At 35.5% G+C, this 26065-nt stretch overlaps 2 protein-coding genes across 4 annotated transcripts; one reads left to right on the top strand and one right to left on the bottom strand.

The window, feature by feature from the left end:
- The first annotated feature begins 1700 nt into the window (after positions 1-1700).
- LOC126969011 (RWD domain-containing protein 1) lies at positions 1701-8235 on the top strand. 3 transcript variants are annotated; one of them, XM_050814297.1, is made up of 6 exons: positions 1701-1719; positions 1863-1984; positions 2051-2253; positions 3891-4034; positions 6432-6618; positions 8059-8235. In XM_050814297.1, exons 2-6 carry the CDS (start codon positions 1915-1917, stop codon positions 8169-8171), a joined length of 717 nt encoding a protein of 238 aa, XP_050670254.1. In that variant the 5' UTR covers positions 1701-1719; positions 1863-1914; the 3' UTR covers positions 8172-8235. The 3 variants fall into 3 exon arrangements, with proteins under 3 accessions (XP_050670254.1, XP_050670246.1, XP_050670238.1); XM_050814289.1 differs by having other exon boundaries at positions 1705-1723; XM_050814281.1 differs by lacking the exon at positions 1701-1719 and having other exon boundaries at positions 1732-1984.
- A 3998-nt stretch (positions 8236-12233) lies between these two features.
- On the bottom strand, positions 12234-24529 carry LOC126968598 (uncharacterized). Its single transcript, XM_050813623.1, has 9 exons — positions 24519-24529; positions 23875-24091; positions 23466-23660; positions 23188-23312; positions 21393-23070; positions 19762-19954; positions 18427-18577; positions 17676-17858; positions 12234-16156 (listed from the first exon to the last, which is right to left on the bottom strand). The coding sequence occupies exons 2-9, from the start codon at positions 24011-24013 to the stop codon at positions 16040-16042; spliced, it is 2781 nt and encodes a 926-aa protein (XP_050669580.1). The 5' UTR covers positions 24014-24091; positions 24519-24529; the 3' UTR covers positions 12234-16039.
- Positions 24530-26065: the final 1536 nt, after the last annotated feature.

Raw genomic sequence — 26065 nt, 5'->3', positions numbered from 1 at the left:
GTGAACATTGATTACCAATATTGTATTTTGTGTAATGTGAACGGCTTACAAGAACGTGAACGCTTTCATACTAGTGTTATTTACACGTAATCACAGAAATACTTCTGTTACCTAGTGATAATTGATACTTATTTACATCGCAAATATGTAAAGCATATAGCAACCCACATTTTTGTCTGGATTCAAAATTCCTAACTGCTACTCCACTCATGTCACTGTCCAAATCGGGTTCTAAATTCAAAATACGCAGCTGAAACTGAAATGGTGTTTACATTGCTGCCTATTGACCAATAATATTTTATACAACTGGAGTAAACGCAGAAATGTATAGACATAGCAGTCGAAGGTGTCATTTGTATTATATGCCATATTTCGGCTTTGATTTTGTATGAGGTGCATTGTCTATAATATGTATAGAATGTCATTGGGATTGTGGAGTCAATAGAGCATAGAATATATCGTAAGAATATCATAATCCCTTTTATTAGTAGTAGAAGTATGTTGGCTTTGGTAGAATTATATTGGTAACATAGTGCACACTTGTCGTTGACGCGCGGCTTTATCGAATTAACGTTCTAGAGAAATGTTAGGAGAATACCGTTGTACGATTTCAGAGCAAAGCGTGGATAGGATCAGAAGTTAACGTCAACGATTTTGAAATTACGTGAAAAAAATGGCATCACTGACAAGTAGTAGTATTAAGTGGCTGTGCATTACTAACTTGCATCCCGTACCATTTAAATAAATTAACGGATACCTTTAATAGAATTAATCTTAGATATATCAATTATCAATCAAACTCCTCAGGAGTTAGTTAAGTAATTTTGATGTTTCAATGTCAATTGTCGCTCCAGTCAACCATTTATAACTTAAACTTTATGGATTAACTTCAAGGGTTAAACTATACCGTGTCGAACGAGTTATGTTAAATCAGTGAAAATATACACGATTGAAGGGTTAACCTGGCTTAAAGGTCTCGTTACCAGCGTTCGGAACCGTACGATAATTATCGTACACATACGATAATTTTGTGCCTACGTACGATGTACGATAGCATATTATTATCGTACGCAGATTGTACGATAATTTCTATCATGATGCAAAATTTGAGAATTCATATTATTTCACTCATGCGTTTATAGTCTAAATCGCAGTAGCATGATTTTATTTTGTCCAATAAAATCTTGGGAAAATACCGGGAAATACAAATTCTCTATTCCTATTGGTCCTTACGATCCGCTCTACTAAGTTTCACCACTGCCGATACTGTAACTTTATCCAGCGCCTGCTGTACACGCTTTCTTATTGGTTAGTATAGCATCTACCAATGCGAACAAGAGAATATAAGTTCGATATTTCGATTATGTTCACACTTCATATGTATCGTATATTTTCGTGTAGAAAAGTTGGCAGTTATTTCGTTATATTATTATGATTATATGTCTGTATTCGCTCTGACAAACGGAATTATTCAAATTAAGTGAAGAAAGAAGTACTTGCATGCATATCAATATTACAATTTATATGATTTATTTATCTATAATAGACATTATCCTAAAAAATACGATAATTTCGATCCATGTACGATAATTTTTACTCCCCTGGTACGATAGTCAGTCCACTTCAAGTTGCTAACGCTGCTCGTTACCAGGCCATTAAATCTTATAAAAAAAGGTTTAACCTCAAACTTTAGAATTCAAAATAATTACAATTTAATTTGTAGGTAAAATTATAATAGAAATTAGAAAAGAAGAATATTAACTTTTATTTAGAACTATAATTCGATTTATCTTGCATAGAGGTTATTTTGATTTGTATTAAACTTCAGAGTGAAATATTATTATTTAATTTGATTTTTTTAGACATAAACATTTGTATTATTTCATTTAAATCCTCTCCTTAAAACCTCTAAAAATGGATTATAAATATGAACAGGCTAGTGAAGTAGAAGCTCTAGATTCTATTTACTGTGGTGATATGCAAAGTAAGTTTTATAGGTGTGAAACATATCTTTTGGCACTATACGGAAATAATCTTGGATTTTTTTAAGTTTTACAGACTGAACCAGTTCACAAGTTTAATATACCAATTAAATCGGAAACTTATGATGATGGAGATGGTCTAGCTTGTCAACTTATTTTTACATACACTCCAAAATATCCTGAAGAAGTGCCACTAATAGAAATATCCAATGAAGAAAATTTTGGTGAAATAGTTGATAAAAATGAACTGCTCAAACTACTCAATGAACAGGTAATCTTAGATAACTTATACGTCTAGATAGAGCCTCTTGCTAGACAATGGGAAATAACAGGCCAGGTTTTAAACAATATATATTTTAAAGTGATAACCCTCACTTCTGGGCTTAATTAGAAAAATAAAATTTGAAGCCCTGCTACCTGAGAGTTGAACTTGAGGTGAAGTGTATACAAGATTTATCAATGATACATCACTCGAACGGTTGGCTCAGTTGGAAGAGTGCTCACATGGTTGTGGCTTCGAGTCCCACATCTTTGATGTCTTACACTCGCAATTTGTATGTCACTGTTTTTTAATGTGCATGCATTGCTGAAAATAGAGGATAACTGTTAATCTTTGTTTTTTGATGTTGTCACAGTCTGTCTAGATGTATAAAATATGATCTATGCAGGTACTATTATGTTTTTTTGTAATAAATTAGTATAGTATTTGTTAGTAGATCCAATATGCACTACCACATACCAGTCAAGTTTAATTATATTTAAATGCTTATTGTTTACATAGGGGGTACCACCTAAAGCTGAAATATATATATATATATATATATATATATATATATAAAATGGGTACATAATTAAACTATACTTTATTGTATATTTTACAGAAGTTAAACAGGTTTTGTGATACAACAACTATATTTTTTCCAGTTAAGTTCTCATTCTAATTAATAATGTTTAATTGTTTTGACTTGCACACTATAATTTATAAAACCTTGCAAAGTTTTATATGTATTATATTTCAAAGTAAGATAGAGTTTACCTGTTACATCAACATCAAAATATCAACATCTTAATTTAAAATTTCTTAGGCTGAGCCTATGTTTTAACAAAACATGTTAAAAAACAATTTAGCAAACCAATCTATCTACTTCATCTGTTTGTGTTTCATTTCAAAATGAGTTACGGTGAAGAAGATATCTTTGTTGTCCTAGCAATAGTAGACTTAATTCTCAATAGAAGAAACAGAAATAGATTCTGTGTCTGACCATACCTACAATCACATTCATTCAATATTTGATAATTAAAAATTGATGACAGGTTCAGTATGAAAAACATTTTTTTCAAAAAACAAAGTGATCTTCAAGAGTTGTTATCATATAAGTTGTATAAAAAACCAAGTATATTCTTTATTCCACTCCATCACAACAAACCAAATAGAATTATCTCTAACTATGAATGATATCCCTCACCCAGTTAACATGTTATATTGAACAAAACTGTTAAGACACACCCCTAATCCGCTTATAAAACATGTTATTGTCCTTAGTCCCAGCTTTGATGATAATGAGTCTGGATGTGTATGTAAGCAATAATACTCCTTTAAATGTGAATTATAGTAAACCAATTTATTCAAACAAAACTAATCATATAACTATGACTATAACAATACTATGATAATATTAAATTACAACTATCATTACGGAGAAGTGTACCATGGATACTGTCAGCATTTCCACTTTGGATAGATAGGCTGATCTTTTGATGGAAATAGTTGGCAGTGCTTGGGTCCGTAGCTCTATTGAGGCGCGTAGATAGTACTTTGTACATTCTCCGCGCCTCTGGAGAGGCATAGTGTCTCGACACCAAACGGCACAAAGATGTAATACTCATAGTTGAATTTTTATTCTCTAGGGCAGAGATAATCTTGGTATGGTGATGATTTTCACACTAGTATCAGCTGGACAAGAGTGGCTTAATGAGAAATGGGATTTGATTAAGAAAGAGAGAGAAGAACAAGTTCTTGCTAAAAAAAGAGCAGATGAAGAAGCTGAAATGGTAATATGTGATTGTTTTTTTATTAAATATAATATAAGTAAACAATGTTACAAGACATTGTGTAATGGTCAGCGTTAATAATCTATTGTTAAATATTAACCCCCTTATTCATAATGGTCCGCTAACTTTAAACAGCCGCTTAGTAGTGTTTTTTCTCATTCTGGCTTAAGGTCAATAGAAGAAGACAGAGTGAGAATTAGCAATGCTTTAAGTTAGCAGACGATTATGAATAAGGGGGTAAGAAAAATAAAATGAATATAAAATGTGCATTGCCAAATGTCAAAAATGAAAAAGGTAGTCTATTGTTAAGACCATGATCCCAAGATATCGCCAAAATAGAGCATAATTGAAATAATTTCTTAACAGTTTATATAAATCTTTTATTTTTACAAAAAATAAATATATGTCTACAGAGTATGAGAAGAAAACTTATTTTTTCTTTACTCTCTTTAATAGACATTCCGAAAAAAAAATCACCGAGGTACCCCTAACTTTTATAGTTGGAGCCATGTCAATCATTCAATCTAGATAAAAATTTTATGAATTAATATTATTGCCATTGTAACAGAAACATGCTCAAGAGGTGTCACTACACAATCGGCCACCACACTCTCTCGCGTATTAATTAATAGTTGATTCATAAAATACATTAATATGTTTTACAGAATATTTTATTGCACATATAAATTATGTTTTTCGAAAAACTATTAGTTTCAACTAATAGACATGTACCATATTGATTAATAAACTAAGTCTGTGGCTTGGTTAGAATTTTTTACTTAGCTTTTCTTAATCTGGCTACTTTCTGTATCCATTCGTCTACTTACTCCAACCGTCCCGAACCGTTACAGTAGTCCCTGTTATATTGCTACAGGCATCAAGAAGCGATGCTAGAGCTCAGAGGATTTTTTGTCACACTCACTTCTTTCTATAAGCATGTTCTGGTCTTTCTTCTGCCTACATGCACTTTCTGCATAAGGGGCTGTCTGTCACACCTATGGTAAATAGCTGGTTGTTTAAAGGACAGTGGCAGGCGCCACTGTCCTTTGCTGCCTTTTATAGCAGTGATTCTGGTTCATGCACTACAACCTCTATTGCCCTGTTGGCTAGTTCATCTGCAGCATCATTGCCTAGTGAATTGCCGTGTCCTTTGATCCATTGCAGAGTCACTCTGTTTGTTTGCAATGGAATGAAGTGTCTAGTGTCTTTCTATTATAAGGTTTTGTTTTGTAGAGCTCTGAGATCTTTATCTCTGACATCTCTGGCTGTGACCTTCTGTACGCTCCTACATAATATAAAACAAAGTCGCTTTCTCTGTCTTAAATCTTTAAAACTACGCAACGGATTTTGATGCGGTTTTTTTAATACATAGAGTGATTGAAGAGGAAGGTTTATATGTATAATAACATCCATTAAATAGTGGAGAAATACTGTTATTTTAAGGTTTCTAATGTGATGTCGTAAATAATTACATTTTTTCCGCTTACATTGCAAACCCAGGCTGAACCCTACGAGATTTATCAAAACAATGTACTAAGTATTGTATACATTGAAAAGGTCTACAGAAAACTCCGCTATGGTATATGTCTATCTCTTATGGATGTCCCACAATAACATTTTTTTGTCATTTACTTTTTACGACAAATAATGGCTAATTTTCGAAGCGATTTGAACCAATACAGCATTAATCTTTATCTAATTAAATACGTTAAATACATTGTTGATTTAATATAGATCTATATGGCCCTTTACAGCATATGATTTAAATGCTCGTTTGTCCTTCTATTCCATAAAAAAAAAAAGAATATTTCCGCAGATATTACAGATTTAAAAATTGCAGGACGTAGCGCGTGCGTACCACGGGCAGTAATGAATAAATCAAAACTACTGTATCGAATTTAGTAATTTTTTCAGTGAATGACATAGGCTATATTTTATACCCGTGCGAAGCCGGAGCGGGCCGCTATTATATATATACCTTCTATACCATTCTGGCAATGCCAATACATTCTGTCTGAAGTAATATGTATGTGGCGTAGGTATGTATTTTCGAATGGCTGTTTTTTTGCGAGAATAATGGTCGAGACGAGCAAGACGTTCAGCTGATGATAATTGAAACGCCCTGCCCGTTATAATGCAGAAACGCTCAGAATTTTTATATAATTGCGCTCGTCAGCTTGAGACAGACCTTAAGTCTCATTTGCCCTGTAATTGCACTAGCTACAGCGCCCTTCTGGACCTAAACACAAAAATGCTTACACATTATGCACACAGCTTTACGACAGAAAGAGGCACCGTTGTGGTACCCATAATCGATGTGGTATATTTTAACAATAAATTAAAATCCTATATTCGAAAAAAATATTTGAATTTAACAGATTATTTAATATATTTCAGAAAAGGTTTGAAGGTACCAGAGTAACAGTGGAGACATTTTTAGCATGGAGGAAGCAGTTTGAACTTGAAATGGGTACACCTGCTAAGAGGGAGCGAGAAGCAAAGGATAAGAATAAGTTGACAGGAAAAGAGTTATTCTTACGAGACACCACACTCAATGAGTCGGATCTTAAATTCTTGGATGATGGTATTTATGAATATATATTCTACCGCATTTATCACAGGTAGTGCTCAGAACATCTGTTCGGGTTGATTCCAGCAGCTGAAGTCCACCACCGGAAATCACCTCAAAATTTCTCACCTCACACAGCCTCTTTGTGGAATCAATAACAGGCATCTGTTTTAAAGGCCGGCAACGCATCACCTGACACCTGATGTTGCGGATGTCGCCATCAAGTGAGCTTCTTGCCCGTTTGCCCTCTCTAATATAAAAATAAATATTTCTTTTTTAATCTCTAAAGCATGTATTGCCTCTAGTGTTGTATTAAGCGTTAGGATGAGTTTGATCATATTATTCTTGAAACAAGAGATGTTTTCAACTTGATTGAACTAATAATTCTGAGCGTCACTACAATAATTGCGCTCGTCACCTTGAGACATAAGTTGTTGTGTGTCATTGGCCCAGTAATTCCACTAGCTACAGCGCCCTTCAAACCTAAACCACACCCACTTATAATGCAGTCCAACGTAGAATTCACAAGACTCTGAATTCATCATAACCACATGTAGTCTCTAATAGTCTCATGCCCAGCAAAGGCGCCGTTAAAACCGAACAAATAGTGAAGCGCACACTATTACTTGGTGGTGAAAATAGAAACCAGCGTGCTATCGCGCGAGTTGAATGCAGAGTTCAGGAATGTGATAGTGTTGTGACCTAATTATAATTGATAATCATAATCATGAGTGTGTCGATAAATTAAAACAATGGTTAGAGTTTATCATTCTACACTAACTACTCTACACTTATGTAATAATAATAAATCTCAAATGTTTATTCTGCCTTTCTTCAACACACACAAAATAGTTTTCGCAATTTCTCGTGCTTGGCGATAAATAATTAAAAAAAAAACACGGGATTGCAACTTGAGTATTAACGCTATAACACGGTAAGCGACGACTACGGCACAGCACTACACTGCAGGCACTTGCGGAAAGCGGGGGGAGATGCTCCCAACTCACGCGCTAACTGAAGCTAGCATCCTATGCTAAGAATTTCTTCCACATGTAGAAATTGAAGTGCGCAAATTAATATTATCGCATGTGTGTCAATATTATTAATATGAATCGAATATATTATAATGACAACTCTTTAAAAAGTTTCACGGCATTGGCTACAAAAATTCAGTGTTTGATTATGACTAAATTTCGTTATATTGCAATTGCCTATATATTGACAATTGCCAAGCAAAGTAATTTAATTGTAATTCAATTTGATTATTAACTAAATTAAATTAATAACAAAAAGGGGGCACTGAATGTCTTGCGCCTGTTGTTCTTATGTCTGTTTTTACGAAAGGGTGGCCATTCTTTCAAAAAATCTTGGATTTTATGAAAGCTTACACAGTAAACAGTTTCTATTATTATTCAGGGATTTGGCTCGTGCTAATAAAATATTGATTAATTACAGGTGATGCTGTTAAAGTTGATGAATCACTGTTTCAAGATCTGGATGATCTGGATATTTCTGATGAAGATGATGAGGATTATGTTCCCGGACAGAGTGGGAGTGACAGCGATTAGCAGATTGATAGTGAGCTCTGATATTGTTATATATTTAAGATTATTAATAAAAAAATCTACTTAATTCAATAGTTTAATTTAATAGAAATTAAGATTTAATAATTTTTTTTTTCTAAAGCATGCTATGCCCTATGCATCAAAGTCGATATTCGATAAAGTTTGCAAAAAAACACTTTTTTATCTTATCACTGACACCAAATCTTAAAGCTGCTTATGTTGAGTAAAATCAAAGTGAACCATTTTTGATTTATCGTGTTTTAAATTTGGTTCAATAATCGTTGTTTAATCATTGAGAAATAACCAGTGTTTAATCGTTTTTATAAATCAAAAGAAAAATGAGATTGAAATCGGAACATACTTTTTTATAAAAAAATTTGCTGTTAAATTTGGAAATATTTTGAAAAAAGCTAAAAAAACGTGAAGGGGCTATAATTATCGAAAAACCTATCACCTCCTAACGGGATACGTCGAATTGCCAATAACCCTGTAAGTACCTAGAGTTTTTTTTTCAATTTGTTGGTTAGAATAAGTAAAAGCATTAAGTGACAATATTTTATTTACAACACGTATTTCAATAAAAAGCAAATAACAAAAATATAACATCAATAATTACGCAAAATAACAAAATACATTGAGTAAGTAATTTATAACTAGTTCAATATTTTACCTTAATTATTATATTTACAAAAGTGCAGTCTTGAAATGAAGCAAAGGCATTTATTAAAGTAACAATGATCAATATTTATATTAGACTGTTCTTAATGCAATAAATGTGTTGATGAACTGAACTCAGTTAATATTAAAAAGAGCTCAGAAGTAAAATAATTCCTAATAACTAACATACAATATTTTTTCAAGCCTTCTAACAATATCATCCTCATTTATTGTAGTTATACAAATCTGAAAAATTCAAACACATGCCTAGGCATTTTTAGATTTCTAGAGATATAAATAAACACTTCAAAGTATGTATGAAGTATGTTGTCTAATGGCCGTTCCCAATATATACTATCTACAGATAGAGATAAATTACTACCTTCTACTGTCAGTTACTAGCTGTAAATAATCTGAAGCTGTCCCAATATACCCGATAAGTCATTCTTTTCGCCTTATATTGGGACGCGTGAATTGCAATTTCCATACAAACTTCTATCGCTGGTAAGCTATACGTGATCCCATTGATAGACAGCGTGTACGGATAAGGTGAGTGATCAGGTAGGCCATAACCGTAGATAGACTGAATATTGGGAACGGCCGTTAGAATATAATAAGCGCATACACAAAGTGACAACCGGATAATGCGTGATCGATTTATCAATATGTGCGTTAGCTAGTGGTTGTTAATTCAAAATAGTAAGGAGTTAATGTCAAGCGTGGTTGACTATTTACGACTTGTCCATTAATAGTTATTTATGCAACTATTGTGTAATAAGGGGTATTAAAACACGAATGTGGATAATAGTATCACATGAGTGTTTTAATACCTAATTATCAACAGTTGCATATAAGACTTTATCTACACCCAGAATATGAATCCTCTAAAAGATTCTGGAACAGTTAGCTTACTGCTAACATTAAAACACCAGTCCTAGTAGTAACCTAATAGTTATTCATTACTGATTATATACAAATAAACTAAGTATTAATGAAACAATTATTTACTTTAGTAGTAATTTACATTTTGTATAGTGCAATAATTAAAATTCACTCGAATATAATGTTCTTTTGCAGCGTTTAAAATGAATCGCTCATTTTTTGTAAACAAAACAATAAAAATATCGAAGGAAAATGGCGGGGATTCGAATAACCTACTTTTTTTTACGGCGCGCGACGTTCTGGGAGTGTGGAGCGCGCGTAAACGAAAATGTTCTTTTTTTGAAATTCATACGATACCACTCATCGAGCAATAAGAATGTGGCTGTATGTTGAAACTCTTTGCGCATGAAGGGATAAAAAAAAACATAGGAGTGTTGTTATGAAATTCAGTACAACATTACAACACCTTTTGGATGATGTAATGGTTATTAGAACATTGGGTGTTTTTATGTTGGCAATAAGCTAACTGTTTCAGAATCTTTAATAGAGGATCTAAAGCATGGGTGTAGATAAAATCTATTACAATAGATTCACTTTCGTTTTCATTCTTGCTGTATCTCTATCAGATTGTCATCAAATGTCAGATTTTCTTCTTTAATGCACGCTTTCTTTGTCTATACTGTAAGTATAATTCCATGTTTATTGTTAGTCTATGGTTTGACGCGACGTGTGAAAGAGAAAGGATACACTTCGTTCGGTGTAAGACGACAAGGCCTAATGTTTTTTATTAACGATCTTTATAACAAACTCATAATGACTGAAGTATAACCACAACATCAAAACTATTATTTAAATAATAACAACAACCATAATAATTGCAACTACTAGACATTTAACCAAGAATACATTTAGCATTCAACGAAAACAGAGAGAGAAAATATTAGCGGTATATAGAAATTGCACTTTGTGAGTTAACCTATTATAGACATTTAACTTCCAAGTAATCTAGGGTTACCTACCATTTAGTAATTTGAAAAGTCCTGAAAAAAAGCCTGACATTTCGATAAAAGTCCGGACATTTTAGATGATCTCTTTAGATTTCGTTTCTCGTAAAGTCTCATTTTATATTAGTTAATTTGTAGATTATTACTATATTCCATCTAATTAAAAATGAGATCGCACAAGTTAAAGAGATGGACATAATCCGGACCGGTGTTAAATGTCAATGATGTGAAAAATGTCAAATGTCAGATTGTGTCCGGATTAATTCGGAGGGATGGTAACCCTAGGTGTATCTTATTTTATCTGTGATTATTTATCTTATCACGGTTGACGGTATAATATTTTGAGTAATTCTTGTTTCTTTTTGGAAAGTTATAATTAACGAAAGACTATCAATGGCTAACATAAACGGTTTTGTAGAACTTATACAAATTATCTTATATTAACGGAGCAAAGGAGTTTTGGGTACTTGATAAGTATAACATTATTAACAAACGTTACTGCGACAAGAAACGATCAAACGAGTAAAAAAATCAATTATAAAAATGGATATGTAATATGAAATTTCTTGAAGATTCCTGGTTTTATAAATTATATATTTTAGTATAAAGACTTAGGTAATAGAATAAGGATACATTAGAAGTAGGAATGTAACTTTTTCTTCCCATACAAAAACTAAAACATTCGTAACTACAAAATAAGTTTCAAATTTATTAACTGAATTAAAACACTAGTTCATGAAAAGGCTGACATAAGGCGTCGTGTTTTAATTAGAAACAACTTTATTAATGTATTGTAGAGAGATTCACTCCTCATATTTTTTGTTTAGTCAACAAAGATTATCATCAGCATGAAGACAGTAAAAGTAAGTTTATAATGTAACTCTTATAAAAAATAAGTATGGTCCAAACATCATCAACACACAATTCAAATACCTACTATACCAGATTAAGAATGTAAACAAACGGTCCATTACTGAGTTCCATTCTTATAGCGAACGATTATAACCATTATCTGTCCATATCACTTGTACACAGTATGACGTCAGTTGGTCGACGACAGCTGTCGTTGCGTGTTTCGTGGTAGGAAAGCAGTCAGTACTGCAGTGCAGTTGTCAAACGTCCGCCATTTTGTGCACAAGCTCATTCCTGTTTGGGTTGCGTTCGAAGTGATACGTATTTTTTCGTTTCCGTATGTTTTAACTATTATGCTATCACAGTGCATTTGTTTGCATTCTTTATCTACAAATATAGTAGGTATTTGGATTGTGTGTTGATGTTGTTTGTACCATACTTATTTTGTTATATAGTAAAATTTATTTCAATCCAAGGAGACGTTCGCTCTTAAATTATAAATACTTTAGAATTTGATACCTTATCCGTGTATGGTATTAAGTAACAGAACGCTTTATGATACAGTAAAAGTTACAATCGTAGAGCATTTATACGTCTAGATAGACTGTGACATCTGTGCAAACGTCGGAAAAAATTCAGGTTGACAGTTAATGCTCAAAATAGAGGTTAACCTCTATTTTGAGCATTGCACGCACACTAACACAAAGTTACGTATAAATCACGAGTGTAAGACGTAGCTTGTCACTAAAATGGTAAACCTGGCCTGTTTTCATCGGTTGTCTAGCAACAAGAGGCTCTTTCTAGACATATAAATATTCTAAGGTTAGAATAGATAGTTGTGCAAAAATAGATGTTCAAACGACGCCCATTTAGATTTTATACATAATTCTAGTTAAGTTATTACTAAAGTTGTTACAATATCCTATGGCCGATTTTCGTCTACATATTTTTAGTGTTTATGGCTCGGTTTCGTTCTCTCGGTTCAAAAAAGTGGTTCTCTACGATTCTTTTATTTAAAATTTTACATGTGACGTCAATATTGACATGTGTCAAAACGGCCATTGTAATCTAGCTATAGATTATAGAGACGCATGAATCGCTTAGGGTTTATACACGACAACCAATATTCTATTATTAATATAGACAAATACACTTACGAACTACATAAGATTTTCTAACAGTTATTTAATATGTAAAAGGGAATTGTGGTCAGGTATTATAAGCTATTTATATAAGATATTATTAACATTAAAAAATCAAAGTATTTATAAAACATTTGTTCCTAATTCAACTATACACCAAATTAGTTACAATTCTGGGTGAATAAATATTCAAACGACAAACTATTAAATAACATTTAAGGAAAACGAAATTATACACTACACACATACATATGAGATTGTCCTGTTTCACCAGAAATGGTATGATCACGGCTATTTTCAGCATCGCCTTATGCTCGTATCATTATAATAAAAAAAAAACTTCAAATATTTTGTAGATAATAATATTCTACTATAATCAACATATTTTATCACACAAACACCTAAATTAAAATACGTTTTTCTACTAAACTACATAAACGTTTATTATTTAAGTAATGACGTGTTAAATCATTTATACGTCTCGACTCTGGATAAACTTGACAGCTGTGAACATCGAAAAAAATTGAGGTTGACTGTTAACCTCTATTTTGTTCAATGCACGCACACAAAGTGAAATACAAATTGCGTGTGTAAGACGTACCTAGCTTGTCACTAAAGTAATAATCCTGGCCTGTTTTCATCGGCTGTCTAAACTGCAAAAGCCTCTATCAAGACGTATAAATTATCTAAGGTACGTTTGTAGCTGGTTTTATAACCACAGTTAACATTTTCTCTGTTTTATTCAATTATTGATTGATTAAGAATCAACAAAACTACTGTAAAATATAATTATGCAACTGCATAGTAATAGTAAACAATTAAACATAAAAATTGTGGGTTTTAAGTCTGATAGCAAATACGTACAGCTATTCGTGAAGCTTATTAATAATTATTTAAGTATTCATAATATAATCACAGAATATAATAATGTCAGAGTTACCTATACATATATTTGCAAACCAATTGTGGCTTAAATAACGACACAAAATACAAAAAAATATTATTCGCGATTAATGTAAATGGTGTGTAAAAAGCGTATAAAAACATCTGAATAAAAACTTTGCCGATCTCCTGAAAATCGTATCCTATTTCATCCATGACACAAAACTGCATCTTTTTAAAAAAAAAATAAACATTGAATAATTATTACACAAGTCAGCGACCACACAGCCCATGAATACAAGTTTCTTTCGGTGTAAGGAATTTATTTATTCTTATAATATTTTAACTTTTTTCATTAAAACTTAGATATTAATATGCAATGCGGTAATTTTTTTTGCAGCACATAAAATGAACGGTGTTAGGTATACGAAGTACCGCACGAAGCACGGTATTGGTACTTACGTCAACTAAGTTAGCTGAGGCCTTTTTCAGATTTAAGAGTTCTAAAATAATATACGGTTGCGCTAACGCAAGCGAGCCTATCACAATTAGTACGATAAGGACAACTGGTGCTCCGACTAAAAATCGTGTGTAAAAAAACTCAAAAATCAGGGTTTCGCTCTCGACAAATTCCTCCTCCAAAATTTACCAATTATAACGAAATTTTAGAGGCTGAATGAGAAGGAAATATTCTGTGTCGGAATTTTTTATATTTTCGCTTATTGTTGTCGGATTAGTATACTAGGTCTGTGTTTGCGGCTTATACGATAACGCCGTTTTCACTTTTTCAAGTACTTCTAGCGCTTACAAAAACAACAATATCAAAAAAAGTAGAATAGAGATGCACAGATAATTATGATATTGGTCTTTTAAATGAAGGTACTTTTGGTTTAGGGTTAACCAAAGAGAAATGAATCGAGAACGTTAGTATGGGAAAATGGCCACTAGTGTTTTATCTTAATTACTACAAGGTTTGTAGCGTATTGACAATCGAACTGAATGTCGAGGTGGACTGGACCCGAAATAGGAGAAGCAGTTTTGCTTAGTATGTTTTTCGTTCGCCGTCTTTATTAGACAAATTTTGTTGATAAAAAAATAAGTTGTCTGTAATAGCCTAAACACATGATCGGATTTGGTACGGCCGGATCATCGGGCGGTCCAGTGGGCATGGGTGAGCGCCACGCACCAATTGGTCCGGGATCGTACTCGGTACGGTCCCTACTGACCTAATCCAAAGATGTGTTTCGGCTATAAAGTCGGTTTACGGACGATAAGTTTACGTGATAAGATCATAAGAAAACATCGTTTTATTCGATCATTTAGATGAGTCATAATAATACTTTTAGTCAAAATTGTAACATAACCAAATTTTATCTACTGCAATCGCCGACCGATGCTACTTTTTTTTATAATCAAAGAACAAGATGCCTCACAAGCCGGACGCAAAGGCCGATCGTGTCTCTCTATCGCTTGTTCCCCGCTCTCGCTTGCACGAACGGCTCAGGCGTAACGCGATACTTTTTCGTGTGTGCAGCCGGCGTTTATCGAATTATAAGACTACTAGCAGTTTACCCCGGCTACACACGGGTATTTAATAATTTAAACAAAAAAAAATTATAATATAATATAGCCTATGTCACCCGGGAATAGTGTACCTTTCCAACAGTGAAATAATTTTTCATTTCTCATACTCGGAAAGTAATGTTGTTTTGATCGGATGCTGTTTCCCTCCATAGACAAGGAAAAACTCATACAAATTACTTCCCACATAAGGGCCGGAATGAACCTTAAAAATAGAATTGCTGTGAAGAGTTTTATGTAAAAAAGAACTAATTAGACAAAATGCTGCGGCCATGTGACTTTCTAAACAGTGAGTGTGAACTTAGCGCATACTTCTTTGAGCGGAATAAGCCGCAACAATTACGCGGTAAGTTCCATATTTGAAATTTAAAAAGACTACTAATCTGTGCTTAGATAAACAACTAGTTTTATTTTCCTCATATTCAAAATGAAAAGTAGAGTGTTTAACTCGATTAAAAGTATCAATTCCTACTCGGACTATAGCCGACCTCGCTGCGCTCGGGCGTCTAAATACCTCGGGAATTGATTCTTTCGACCCTCGGTTAACAATCTACTATTTCAAATCGGTTCAGTAGTTTCGGAGCCTATTCAATTCAAACAAACAAACAATCAAATTTTTCCTCTTTATAATATTAGTACAGATATACGTACGTTATACAGACGTTACATAGACGTTATTACGGCAAAAACTGGCGTATGCTGCATTATTTTGGCGGCTTGGATTTGTCGAAGTCCTGTGTGGTCGCTGGTGTGTATAGAATCGGGCGGTATTGAAACATGGCGTTGATATGAGTTGTCATGTCGTTCATGCCCCACAGCGGTTATAGAAACCGTACGACCGCAGTCGCTTGCTGTAGGTGACGGCGAGGGCTCATTTGAGCCTCTGCGTGACGTTCGCGAGCGCGACCGCAAACGCTTGCAGCGCTGAGAACGGGTACTGGAAGTCCAGGGTGTAAGCGTTGCCGTCGATCCGACCAAACTGCATTACCTGCCAAAAGACCATCCAGCAAATTATAAATATCCATGAATTTTGGTAAAAACGTGAATGATGCACTTTCACACAAATTTTTTTTATCTAGCCCCACACTTGAAAAATCGGGAGAAATTTTCCTGAAAAGATTGGTCTAAGGTATTTTTTTTTGTAAAATGTATAAAAAAAAGTTATAGAGCATAAAAGAAAATTTTTATAAAAAATGTCTCACTTTTTTGCTTAGAACTTCTTTAATTTTTAATTTAGGGCAAAAAGTTATATAAACATATTTGTAGGCAGAATAATTTGCTACTACTTATGTCGTTACGAATTTTTTGTAAGACGTATAAATTCCGAGATTTCGCGAAAAAAGGGTTTTCACCCCTTTTTCCAAGATGGCGGCCGGGGGACAAGGGAGGTAACCCCACAAACTTGAGGTTAAGCTTCTATTGACCCTGTGGTGGGTCATATCCCAAAAATAAAATTGCATTCTCTAAAAAATGCAAAACTCATGTAGATAACATTTCAATGGACTAACTAGACATTGTCTCTTAGACTTGCAAGAGCGACATCTCAAGTCAATTTCCTAATATGCTATATTATCAACTGTAAAGTAGATCCTGTAGATGGAGTCACAACTTAAGAGTTGAACAATACATGCCAACATTTCGGCCGATGCGCCACTTGCACGATTGGCTGGGTGTAAGTTGGTTTAGAGGGCTCGGATGGCACCTGAGAGGCGCCGGTTCGAGTCCCGCATCGATCATGAGTTTTGGTACAAAATAAATTATTATATATTTAATCCCAGAAGTGAGGGATATCACTTAAAAATAACAAACTTATAGGTATTTACAGATGGATTTTTTTTATTATAAGAAATGGTGACGAGGCGACATAAGATGGCTACTTTCAAAGGATCCTCCCACGGAAGCATGTTGAAATTCGACTGGTAATCCGAGTGAGTAGATCGGAAGCACTTAGAAATACGCACGCCTCATTCGATTTCTGGTTTAAGGAAGTGCTATTTTCCTTTGAACTTATACTAGAATGAAGGCGAATAATGTAGGTATATTTTTGAACAGGTAGATTCGAACACTCTATAAAAAAGTTTACAAAAAATTGCGCGGGAACGTAACAGTACTTGCCGTACGTCATGTTGAGTAGTTAAGCGAGCATGTCACCAGGTTTCTTGGCACAGAATGCCGACAAGTTTATGGGCACCACAACGGCGCCTATATCTGCCGTAGACAGTAATGTGTAAACATTACTGTGTGTCCGTATGAAGGGCACCGTAGCTAGTGAAAATACTGGGCAAATGAGACCTAACATCTTATGTATCAAAGTGACGAGTGCAATTATAGTGCCGCTCAGAAGAATTTTGGGTTTTTCAACAATCCTGAGCGGCACTGCATTGTAATGGGCAAAGCGTATCAATTACCATCAGCTGAACGTCTTGCTCGTCTCGTCCCTTATTTTCATAATAAAATAATGAATCTCATGTTGATTGTATGTGATCATAATGGCTATTTCCACTTGCCTGTTTCCCGTGGTACTCAATCTGGAAGTTCTTCGCGGACTCCTGGGTGACTCGTCCACCGAAGTCCAGCTGGTATACCTGGCTGTTCTCGTTCCACATCGGCGCTTTGTTGTGCATCACGAGCTGACGACGCGAGCTTCGTTTGTCAGTCCCACACGTTATATTCATACCACCACGTTTTAACTGAATACAAGAGGGATATTGTATTTAATTATTATATTGAATTACGGTTTCCGTTAACTAATCAAAAATATAATAATAGGTAAGATCATAGTTACCGATATATATGCATACCATTTGTGAAAATAACAACAAAAAAAACCCTCCAAGGGCGAGTACAACTAGCAAAACGGAAAAAAAATCATGTTTGTTGAATGGGCAATCCACTTAAGTATTAGTTTCATTTTATTTTAATTATTAATTTTTAAAGTGAATATATAACTAAATAGTCACTGGTCATCTGGTGTTAATTGATCGCTGTCGCCCACATTTTAATGACACAATTAACACCAGAGAGTTATAAGACGGCAGCGTGACTCTCCCATTTCTGATTTTAGGACAACTAAAAATACACAAACATCCTGTTTTACTGTGTATATTTTGAGTTTTACCGTATCTATCTGTCCCAAATATATTGTCAAAATTAACAAAATAAAATAGTACCTAAACAACTTTAAAATACTTCATTTCAATAACACGCATTCAATGTAATCAATTGTTGCTAGTATTATTAAAGAATTGTATAATTTACTTTGTTTCTGAGTTGCGCCTTTTGGAAGCTTTCCAAGTCCCTGTAGTTCTTGCTGTTAATCTCACTGTAACCACTCGGATACTCGTCATCAGAACTCTCAGACGGTTTCTTGTTTCTCCTTCGGTTAAGTAGCGGTGAATTTAATAACTGCCTGTAACAATTTCAATTTCAAGTATTATAAAGTAATACTAATTTAATCGTATCGTGAATCTCGATTCTAGCTTGCTTTGCAGCCGCTATGGCCGCAGAGTTGCGCGTGTGTCAGCTCCAAAACGTTGCAAACATGACAATCTGATCGCTCGGGTACTTTAGTTTGGACTTTTCTCAAACCTAATATATAAAATTCTCGCATCGCGGTGTTTGTTACCAAACTCCTCCGTAACGGCTTAACCGATTTGTATGAAATTTTGTGTACACATCGAGTAGGTCTGAGAATCGGCCAAATTTTCATACCCCTAAATGATAAGGGTGACCGCCTAAATATTTATTTTAGTTTTTTTGACATTTTTTTATTTTTATTTTAGATTCAACATTAAAAAATACACACAACTTCAAATTTTAATCAATTTCCGATCAACAACTATTTTTGTATTGCGATTTTTATATTATTCTGTTCCATCATATCTATAGAATACAGTAATTGGATGTAGTTCCTGAGAAGCGTTCCAAGCCACAACCTAATGGTTAAAACACGAATTCCTTAAAATGTAATAATTCGTGTTTAAAGTTTAATATATATTATTATTATTATAAAAATATTCCTTACATGTCGGTTGGACTACTAAGTCATGGTGTAAATTATTTTGTCAGTCCGTTTATATGAATCTTGTGACCAGTTTTGTGTTCTTAACACAATTTTGACATGATTGTGGTTTGGAACGTTTTTCTGGCATTACATCCAATTGTAGTACGTTAAATTTTATGTATTTTGTAGGTTTGAGAATCGGTCGTCATCTTATACCCCAAAAATTTTAATTATTACATTTTTTTTATTACTTTATATGGCAATACAACGTTTGCTGGGTCAGCTAGTAATAATATATAATACTAGCTGACCCGGCAAACGTTATTTTGCCATATAAATTGTATTGATCTTTTGCTTGCTAGTTGATAAGAGATGGCGCTAGTTGTATTCATTAGCAACAATCACACTTCTTTTATATTTTGCATAATTCACACTATAGATTTATAAATTATAGCCTATTTGTTATTCTGGTGTGTAAGCTATATTATTGTAAAGTTTCATCAAAATCTATTCAGTAGATTTTGCGTTAAAGAAGTTCAAACATACATCCAGACATACAATCTTTCACATTTATAATATTAGTAGGATACCGTATAGGTGACGCAGAGGAGTATCGATGCCTGCGCGGAGTAGGCGCGGGGGACGCGGGCGCGGGGCGGGGAGCCGAGCGCGCGGGGCGGGGTGACGCCGGCGCAGAACTACTCTCTCGTACGATACTGTTATTGCTGCTTTTCTTGTTCCCGCGTGTAGCCAACAGACGTAATGCAAGCTGTTCTAAGGAACCTGCAACATACAAATATGAAACTTAATAAAACAAAAATTATTACAAGTTTTTCAGAAAAAATTTAGACCGTTCGAATCCAAAAGTATGCTTCTAATATGTAGGGCTCCGCGCTTTCTGTTAGAATCTAAATGAATAAAATCTAAAACTTTGATTTCACCTCTATTATTATAATGATGATAAACAAGTCCTCACTTCATGCAATACCATGCTTATCGGTTATACCTACTGGTATGGTAAGACAGGCTGCCTTTCTACTAGGCAGCCCTAAATAAGTGGGAGGCTAATTTGCACAGGAAGCCGGATTATGGGTACCACAACGGCGCCTGTTTCTGCCGTGAAGCAGTAATGTGTAAGCATTACTGTGTTTCGGTCTGAAGGGCGTCGTAGCTAGTGAATTTACTGGGCAAATGAGGCTTAACATCCTATGTCTCAAGGTGAAGAGCGCATTATTGTAGTGCCCCTCAGAATTTTTGTTTTTTTTTTTAGAATCCTGAGCGGCACTGCATTGTAATGGGCATGGCGTATCAATTACCATCAGCTGAAAGTCCTGCTCGTCTCGTCCCTTATTATCAAAAAAAAAAATGTATCTATGACGTGAATTTGTCACAATCGTTGGCATTTTACATTTAATGGGGCGGGGAAAATTGGAGGCCCTGAAAATAGACCAAAAATATTATTTAAATTTGGCTCTCCTAGTTTTCTCGATTAATGGTACAGAGTTCATTTAGCCCAGCAAACCAGTCATAACATCTAACCGCAAGCTGCAAGAAGCGAGATTTATTCATAAAACAATTTAGAAAATTAGTTTTCTTCAGTACCTGCCTTCATGCACTATCAATGCTGCATAAACCCTAAAGAGTGTAAAGTTATTTAAAATGTTTTTTAGTATAATCACATCTCTAGTCTGTCTCAATATCTCTAGACTATGAATAGCATTATAGAGATTTTTTGGAGCCGTTGGGTAGGTAGTTCAACAATGATTAAAGCATCTTACGCAAGTTAAGCTACTAAAGACCGGAAACCACATGTTACTCATTTAAAAGGTCTATTCAAAAGCTATTCACAAAGCTTGTCGTTGAAGTATGATTAAAATTAAAAGCTGTTTGATCCCTATTTATTGCAGAAATGCGGGGTAGGCTGGCTTCATGCGTGTCTCTCTATGTCTAGCTAGCGAGTGGCTATCCTGGCAAGATAAGCCGCGTCTCGCCCGGACCTGGTGAAGTAGAAAAAAAACTGAAACGAATAAAACATTTTTACTGGCAGAAATATTACAGCATCAAAACAACCTCAATAACGGATGGTAATCACCACTTGCCATGTGCTCGGTGTTTTAAAAATTAAAAAATCTGAACTGAGTATGGCCGCTTTAAATTAAAAGATTACAATGGTCTATTCGCTTCAACTGTTTGGCGGGTGAGAAAAGCATCTACTACTAACGATAATACTTGCTGTAGTCGGTGTCGCTGTCTGTGTACTGTGGCTGCGCCGGCGCCGACGTTGTAATGCGCGTGCTGCAGGCTACGCACACATATGAATCCGCGTGCACCTCTCGCCTGTCATATGGCGACACTAACCGACACACAGTACAAACAGGATAATCTCTTCTAGATCTTCTTCCAACTGTAACACTCTTTCCACTCTCCTCCGCACTCGTTCCACTATTGTCTTCACCCATACTCGAATTGATTTCTTCCCCTTTATTCAAATCAGTCTTTGATTGCTTCTTCACCTTATCTGCTGTTATAGACAACTCGCTGGAATCTAAACTTCGTGATTTTCCGCACTTTCGCAGTGGTGTCTTTACTTCGGCGGTTTTCAGATCTGTTTTAAAATATTTTTTAGGTCGCCGCTGACGCTTATTGTTGACCAGCACTAACCTGCGAGGAGGTTCCCCTCTGAGTGCAGATAAGCTCACATGTGCGTGAAGAACTTGCGGATCAACCAGATCTAAATACCCAACACTGCAACTACGCGTCATGGTGTCATACATGGGAATATTAGCACAGACTGGGCTTATCGGTACCACCGTAGTTGTTCGTTGTACTCTTATTTCCCTAGGTTTATCTATTATATTACTGATACTTTCTGCTGGAGTTTCTTCATCAATGAATTTAAGATCTTCGCTTTTCTGTAAGTTCTTTAAAGTGTCCGTCTTTTTACTCATCGCGTCGGGATGTACTTCATGTTCGAAGCTTTTGTTACAAAAAGATTTAAGTATTCTCGTGTTTATATCGTATGAAGACTCTCCTCTATTGCATATATTTTTTCGTAATTTTGAAAGACAATTATCCGCTACATGATTATCACACTTTTTTATTGTTACTTGTCTGCTAGGTTCTAGACTAAGATTTAAATTAAAGCTTTGATGTTCGTTATTGGACAGATTTCCTTTGAGAGATACATTATCTGATCGGACACTGTAATCTGTTCTGCCAACACAAAAATCTCCTCTTCCACCACAAGTAACCGCTTGAGGAGAAGGCCTCTCGAAAATAATATCAGTCGGTGCGACGGCGTTCTTTGGTGATTGTAAAGTTGGTACTGAACTTTCACAGCGTAAAGGAGATATAGCATGTCTGTTAGGTACATTGGCAGTGTTATTTATTCTTCTATCACTCGACTGTGATGTGTGTCGTACCGGCGAACTATTATAAATATTATCTGTTAAATTATTTAATTCATTAGTATCAATAAACGGGAATTCTTCATAAGAATTAGTTCTAGCTATTGACGGATTTGTGTTATTTATATTATTGTTTGTTGTGTCACATTGATTTCCTATATTAATTGTATTATTTATTCTTTCACTTAAAATATTTGGATTAAACTTCATTCTAATATTATTGTTAGTATGAGTAGGTGAATTATTGTCACTAGGATGAAAAACGTCTTCTTCGTCTTCTGAAAATATGTTCGGATTGAAATTTGGATCTGGGCGCACCGGGTAGTCATCTCGAAGCTCTGTGATGGTTAATGTCATTTGCCTTGGCTGCAAATGCAGCAACGATGTTTTGTATGTGACTTGCCCAAGATTATCTGGAACATTTTTGGCTAACCCGTGCATTTTAAACTTCGTTCCCCAAATATTAGATGTTACTTCCACTAATCGAACATCCTGAAAATAACCGAAGACCAGTAAGTAAAAGTATTTTAAAATTAATCTTATTCATTTCATAAGAATTTGATGGTAAGCTATATTCAAATAAATATATTACATGGATACAATATTTACTTCTGGTAATGAGTCGATGTATGCTAGTTGATTGGGCATATCTTCCTTATCTGTGGAAGTGCGCGCTTTTCGTCGTTCTCTCGCACGTCGTCTCCGCTGCAGCCGCGGCGATCCAGAGCAACCTGCTGAGCAACAACATATTGTTTTACTCCATGAATATGTATTACATCTAAATCATTTTGTAGCACGTAAATAATTAAAACAGAAGACTGAAGACATATCAAAGTTGTAAGATAAATGAGTCGATGGTTGAAATTTTGAAGTTAAACTGAACATACCCTCTTCTCTCTCGGTATCGGAGGAGCACGAGTCATCATGCGGCGGGACGGAGCGGTCTCGCGGAGAGGGGGGTGCGCGGTTGTGGCGCGGAGTGCGGGGGGAGGAGTAGCCCCGCCCACCGCTGCTACTCGACGAACTACCCGCACTAGAGCTGCTTGATTCTCGAGTTGCAGGTGCAGGCACGTTGGCGCCCTCTGATACAAAAAGATTAATTTATAATTATCCACAATATGATATTTAAGCCACATTAAAATCCATTAGATAACAATATGATACAATAAATACCTGATTTTCATATTAGACAATTTTTCTTTCTTTCAATTTAGTAGATAAAACTAACAAATTAAATTTTTTACATGAGTGCAACATGTCAAAATTGAAGTAAAAACCCATAGAACTAGCACATACCTTCAGCTTGCGGATCGAATATAACAAACTCAGGTCGAATCTTGCTTGTTCTGCGGCCTTTAAGCAATGGCACCAGTCCACCCAGGTGTTCCAGGTACAGGGTGTAGGCCCCCGCCTCCTCATCATCATGACGCAGCATGGTGCAGTGCAGACGACCGCCGGCTGACGGAGGCCGGGACACGAAACGACGCAACTCATTAGTTTCCGGTACGTTACACTATGAAAAGAAAAATCACATTAGCGGGTCGTTTATAATCATCGCTGCATACGTCATCAAACGAAATAAAATGTCTTGACAAATATTCATTGCAACATACGTATGTAAACTAAAATGTCGAATTCTTCCGTTTAGTGGTGTAAAAATGGAACAGAAATTCAAACTAAAGCCTTATGTTACAATATCTAACACCGGTGGTCTTGGACGCCACACCTAAATCCCCCGCAAAAATTGGTTGACGCGGACTCCGTAGTAATAATTATGTCTACTGTGGTAATAGTTTGTATTGTCGGTCTAATCTCTTCAAATATATTTGTTTTCCACAAACGTCTGCGACATAATATGACAATTGCATGCAACGCTTTCCTAAGTAAAAGCGAAAATAAATCCCAAACTAAATCTGTATTGTTCCACAGATTCCACTGACCACGCTATACACGTTCGGTGTCTGAATGCCGACTGAACGCGCATAAACGTCATTGTGTTAGTAGAGGTCACTTGAACGCTGCGCTGTTCAAGGCGGCCGAATTATTATTGGTTTATCTCTTTAAATGTCTGCGGTGGGAATATTAACGCATATAAAATTGTTACGGGATAGGCATTAGACAAACGTAGGTAACAGGATAACATAAATACCAGTAGGAGGCTATTTCTGCCGTGAAGCAGTTACATGTAAATATTACTGTGTTTCCTGCCTAGGGGTGCCTTAGCTAGTGAAATTACTGGTCAAATGAGACTTAACATATTATATCTCAAGGTGACGGGCGCAATTGTAGTGCCGCTCAGAATTTTTTGGGTTTTTTAAGAATCCTTAGCGGTATTGCATTTTCATAAAAGTAATTTAATAAAACTAGCAAAATACAAGAAAAGAAAAATGATGTTTGCTATCCTTACCACTGCAATACAACTAATATAGGAACCGAGCGTCTAGATTGCCAGCTGAAAAGTGAAAGGTGCGCGAGAAATGATGCGCAACAAAAACGTTACTATACTATTTGATGAATAGGTTTTATTCTCATACCGGGCGCCTTATATGAAAATCGATTCTTAAGGAGTAAACTCCAAAAAAATAAATCTCACGCGAATGGTATGAGCGAAGAGGCTGGCGAGTGCGGGCTGCAGGCGAGGCGGTAGCGGCAGGCGCGCGGCCAGGCGCGGGTGTCGCAGGGCGGCCGCCGCGCGCACTCGCGCCAGGAGCTGCAGTGGCGCCACCACGCGCCACACGCGCGCAGTACACACCGCGCCGCCGACGCCCACGAACAGTCGCCGCGCCGCGTGGCCCCACGTCAGCGCGCTCACGCGGGCCTGCACATCAACGTATTGTCTAAGGCACGGTATACACCATAGCGGAGAGAGAAGACGAGATTAGCCGCGAAGCTTTCAGCTTATTTCCACAAAAGCTAGAGAGCTAGAGGAGATGTGCAGCGGGGAGGAGATCTGAGCTCTGCATAGCGAAGATGTCAGCTGTGAGAACTCGAAATCAGTCAACTGATAGCTACGAAAAACGTCATGTCGTTACAAAAGTTAAATTTTAATTTGAAGAGGAATTAGAGGTTGAAGAAACACATTTAATTCTTCAATATTTAAATTATCTAAGGAAACATAGATTCTGGATAAGAAACATAAAATGTCAAAAAAGCCTCTCCTCTCCTCTCCGCTTTGGTGGAAACTGTGCAAAAGCCCCGATTTCACCAATGACACTTCAAACTGAGTTTAATAAAACCCAGTTTTACGTAAACGAGTTCAAATGCCAGTCTTGATCTCGATTATACACATAGTGATTTCACCAATACCTTTAGAGCGTGTTGACCTAAACTGAATTCACATGTCAATAGAATATATCAAATATCTATCAAAACTGTCATCGATAAGTATAAGCAAAGTCAATCAAAATATCAATGTTTCTATTACGATAGCGAGAGTGACAGCTCTGGAACGTCCGATCAAATATCATGAACGTCCAAAATTCGGCGG

This window comes from Leptidea sinapis, chromosome 1 (genome assembly GCF_905404315.1).
Source record: "Leptidea sinapis chromosome 1, ilLepSina1.1, whole genome shotgun sequence".
In the NCBI taxonomy this organism is placed as follows: domain Eukaryota; kingdom Metazoa; phylum Arthropoda; class Insecta; order Lepidoptera; family Pieridae; genus Leptidea; species Leptidea sinapis.
Note: the sequence above shows the minus strand (reverse complement) of the source record. Positions and strands in the feature narration are given on the sequence as shown.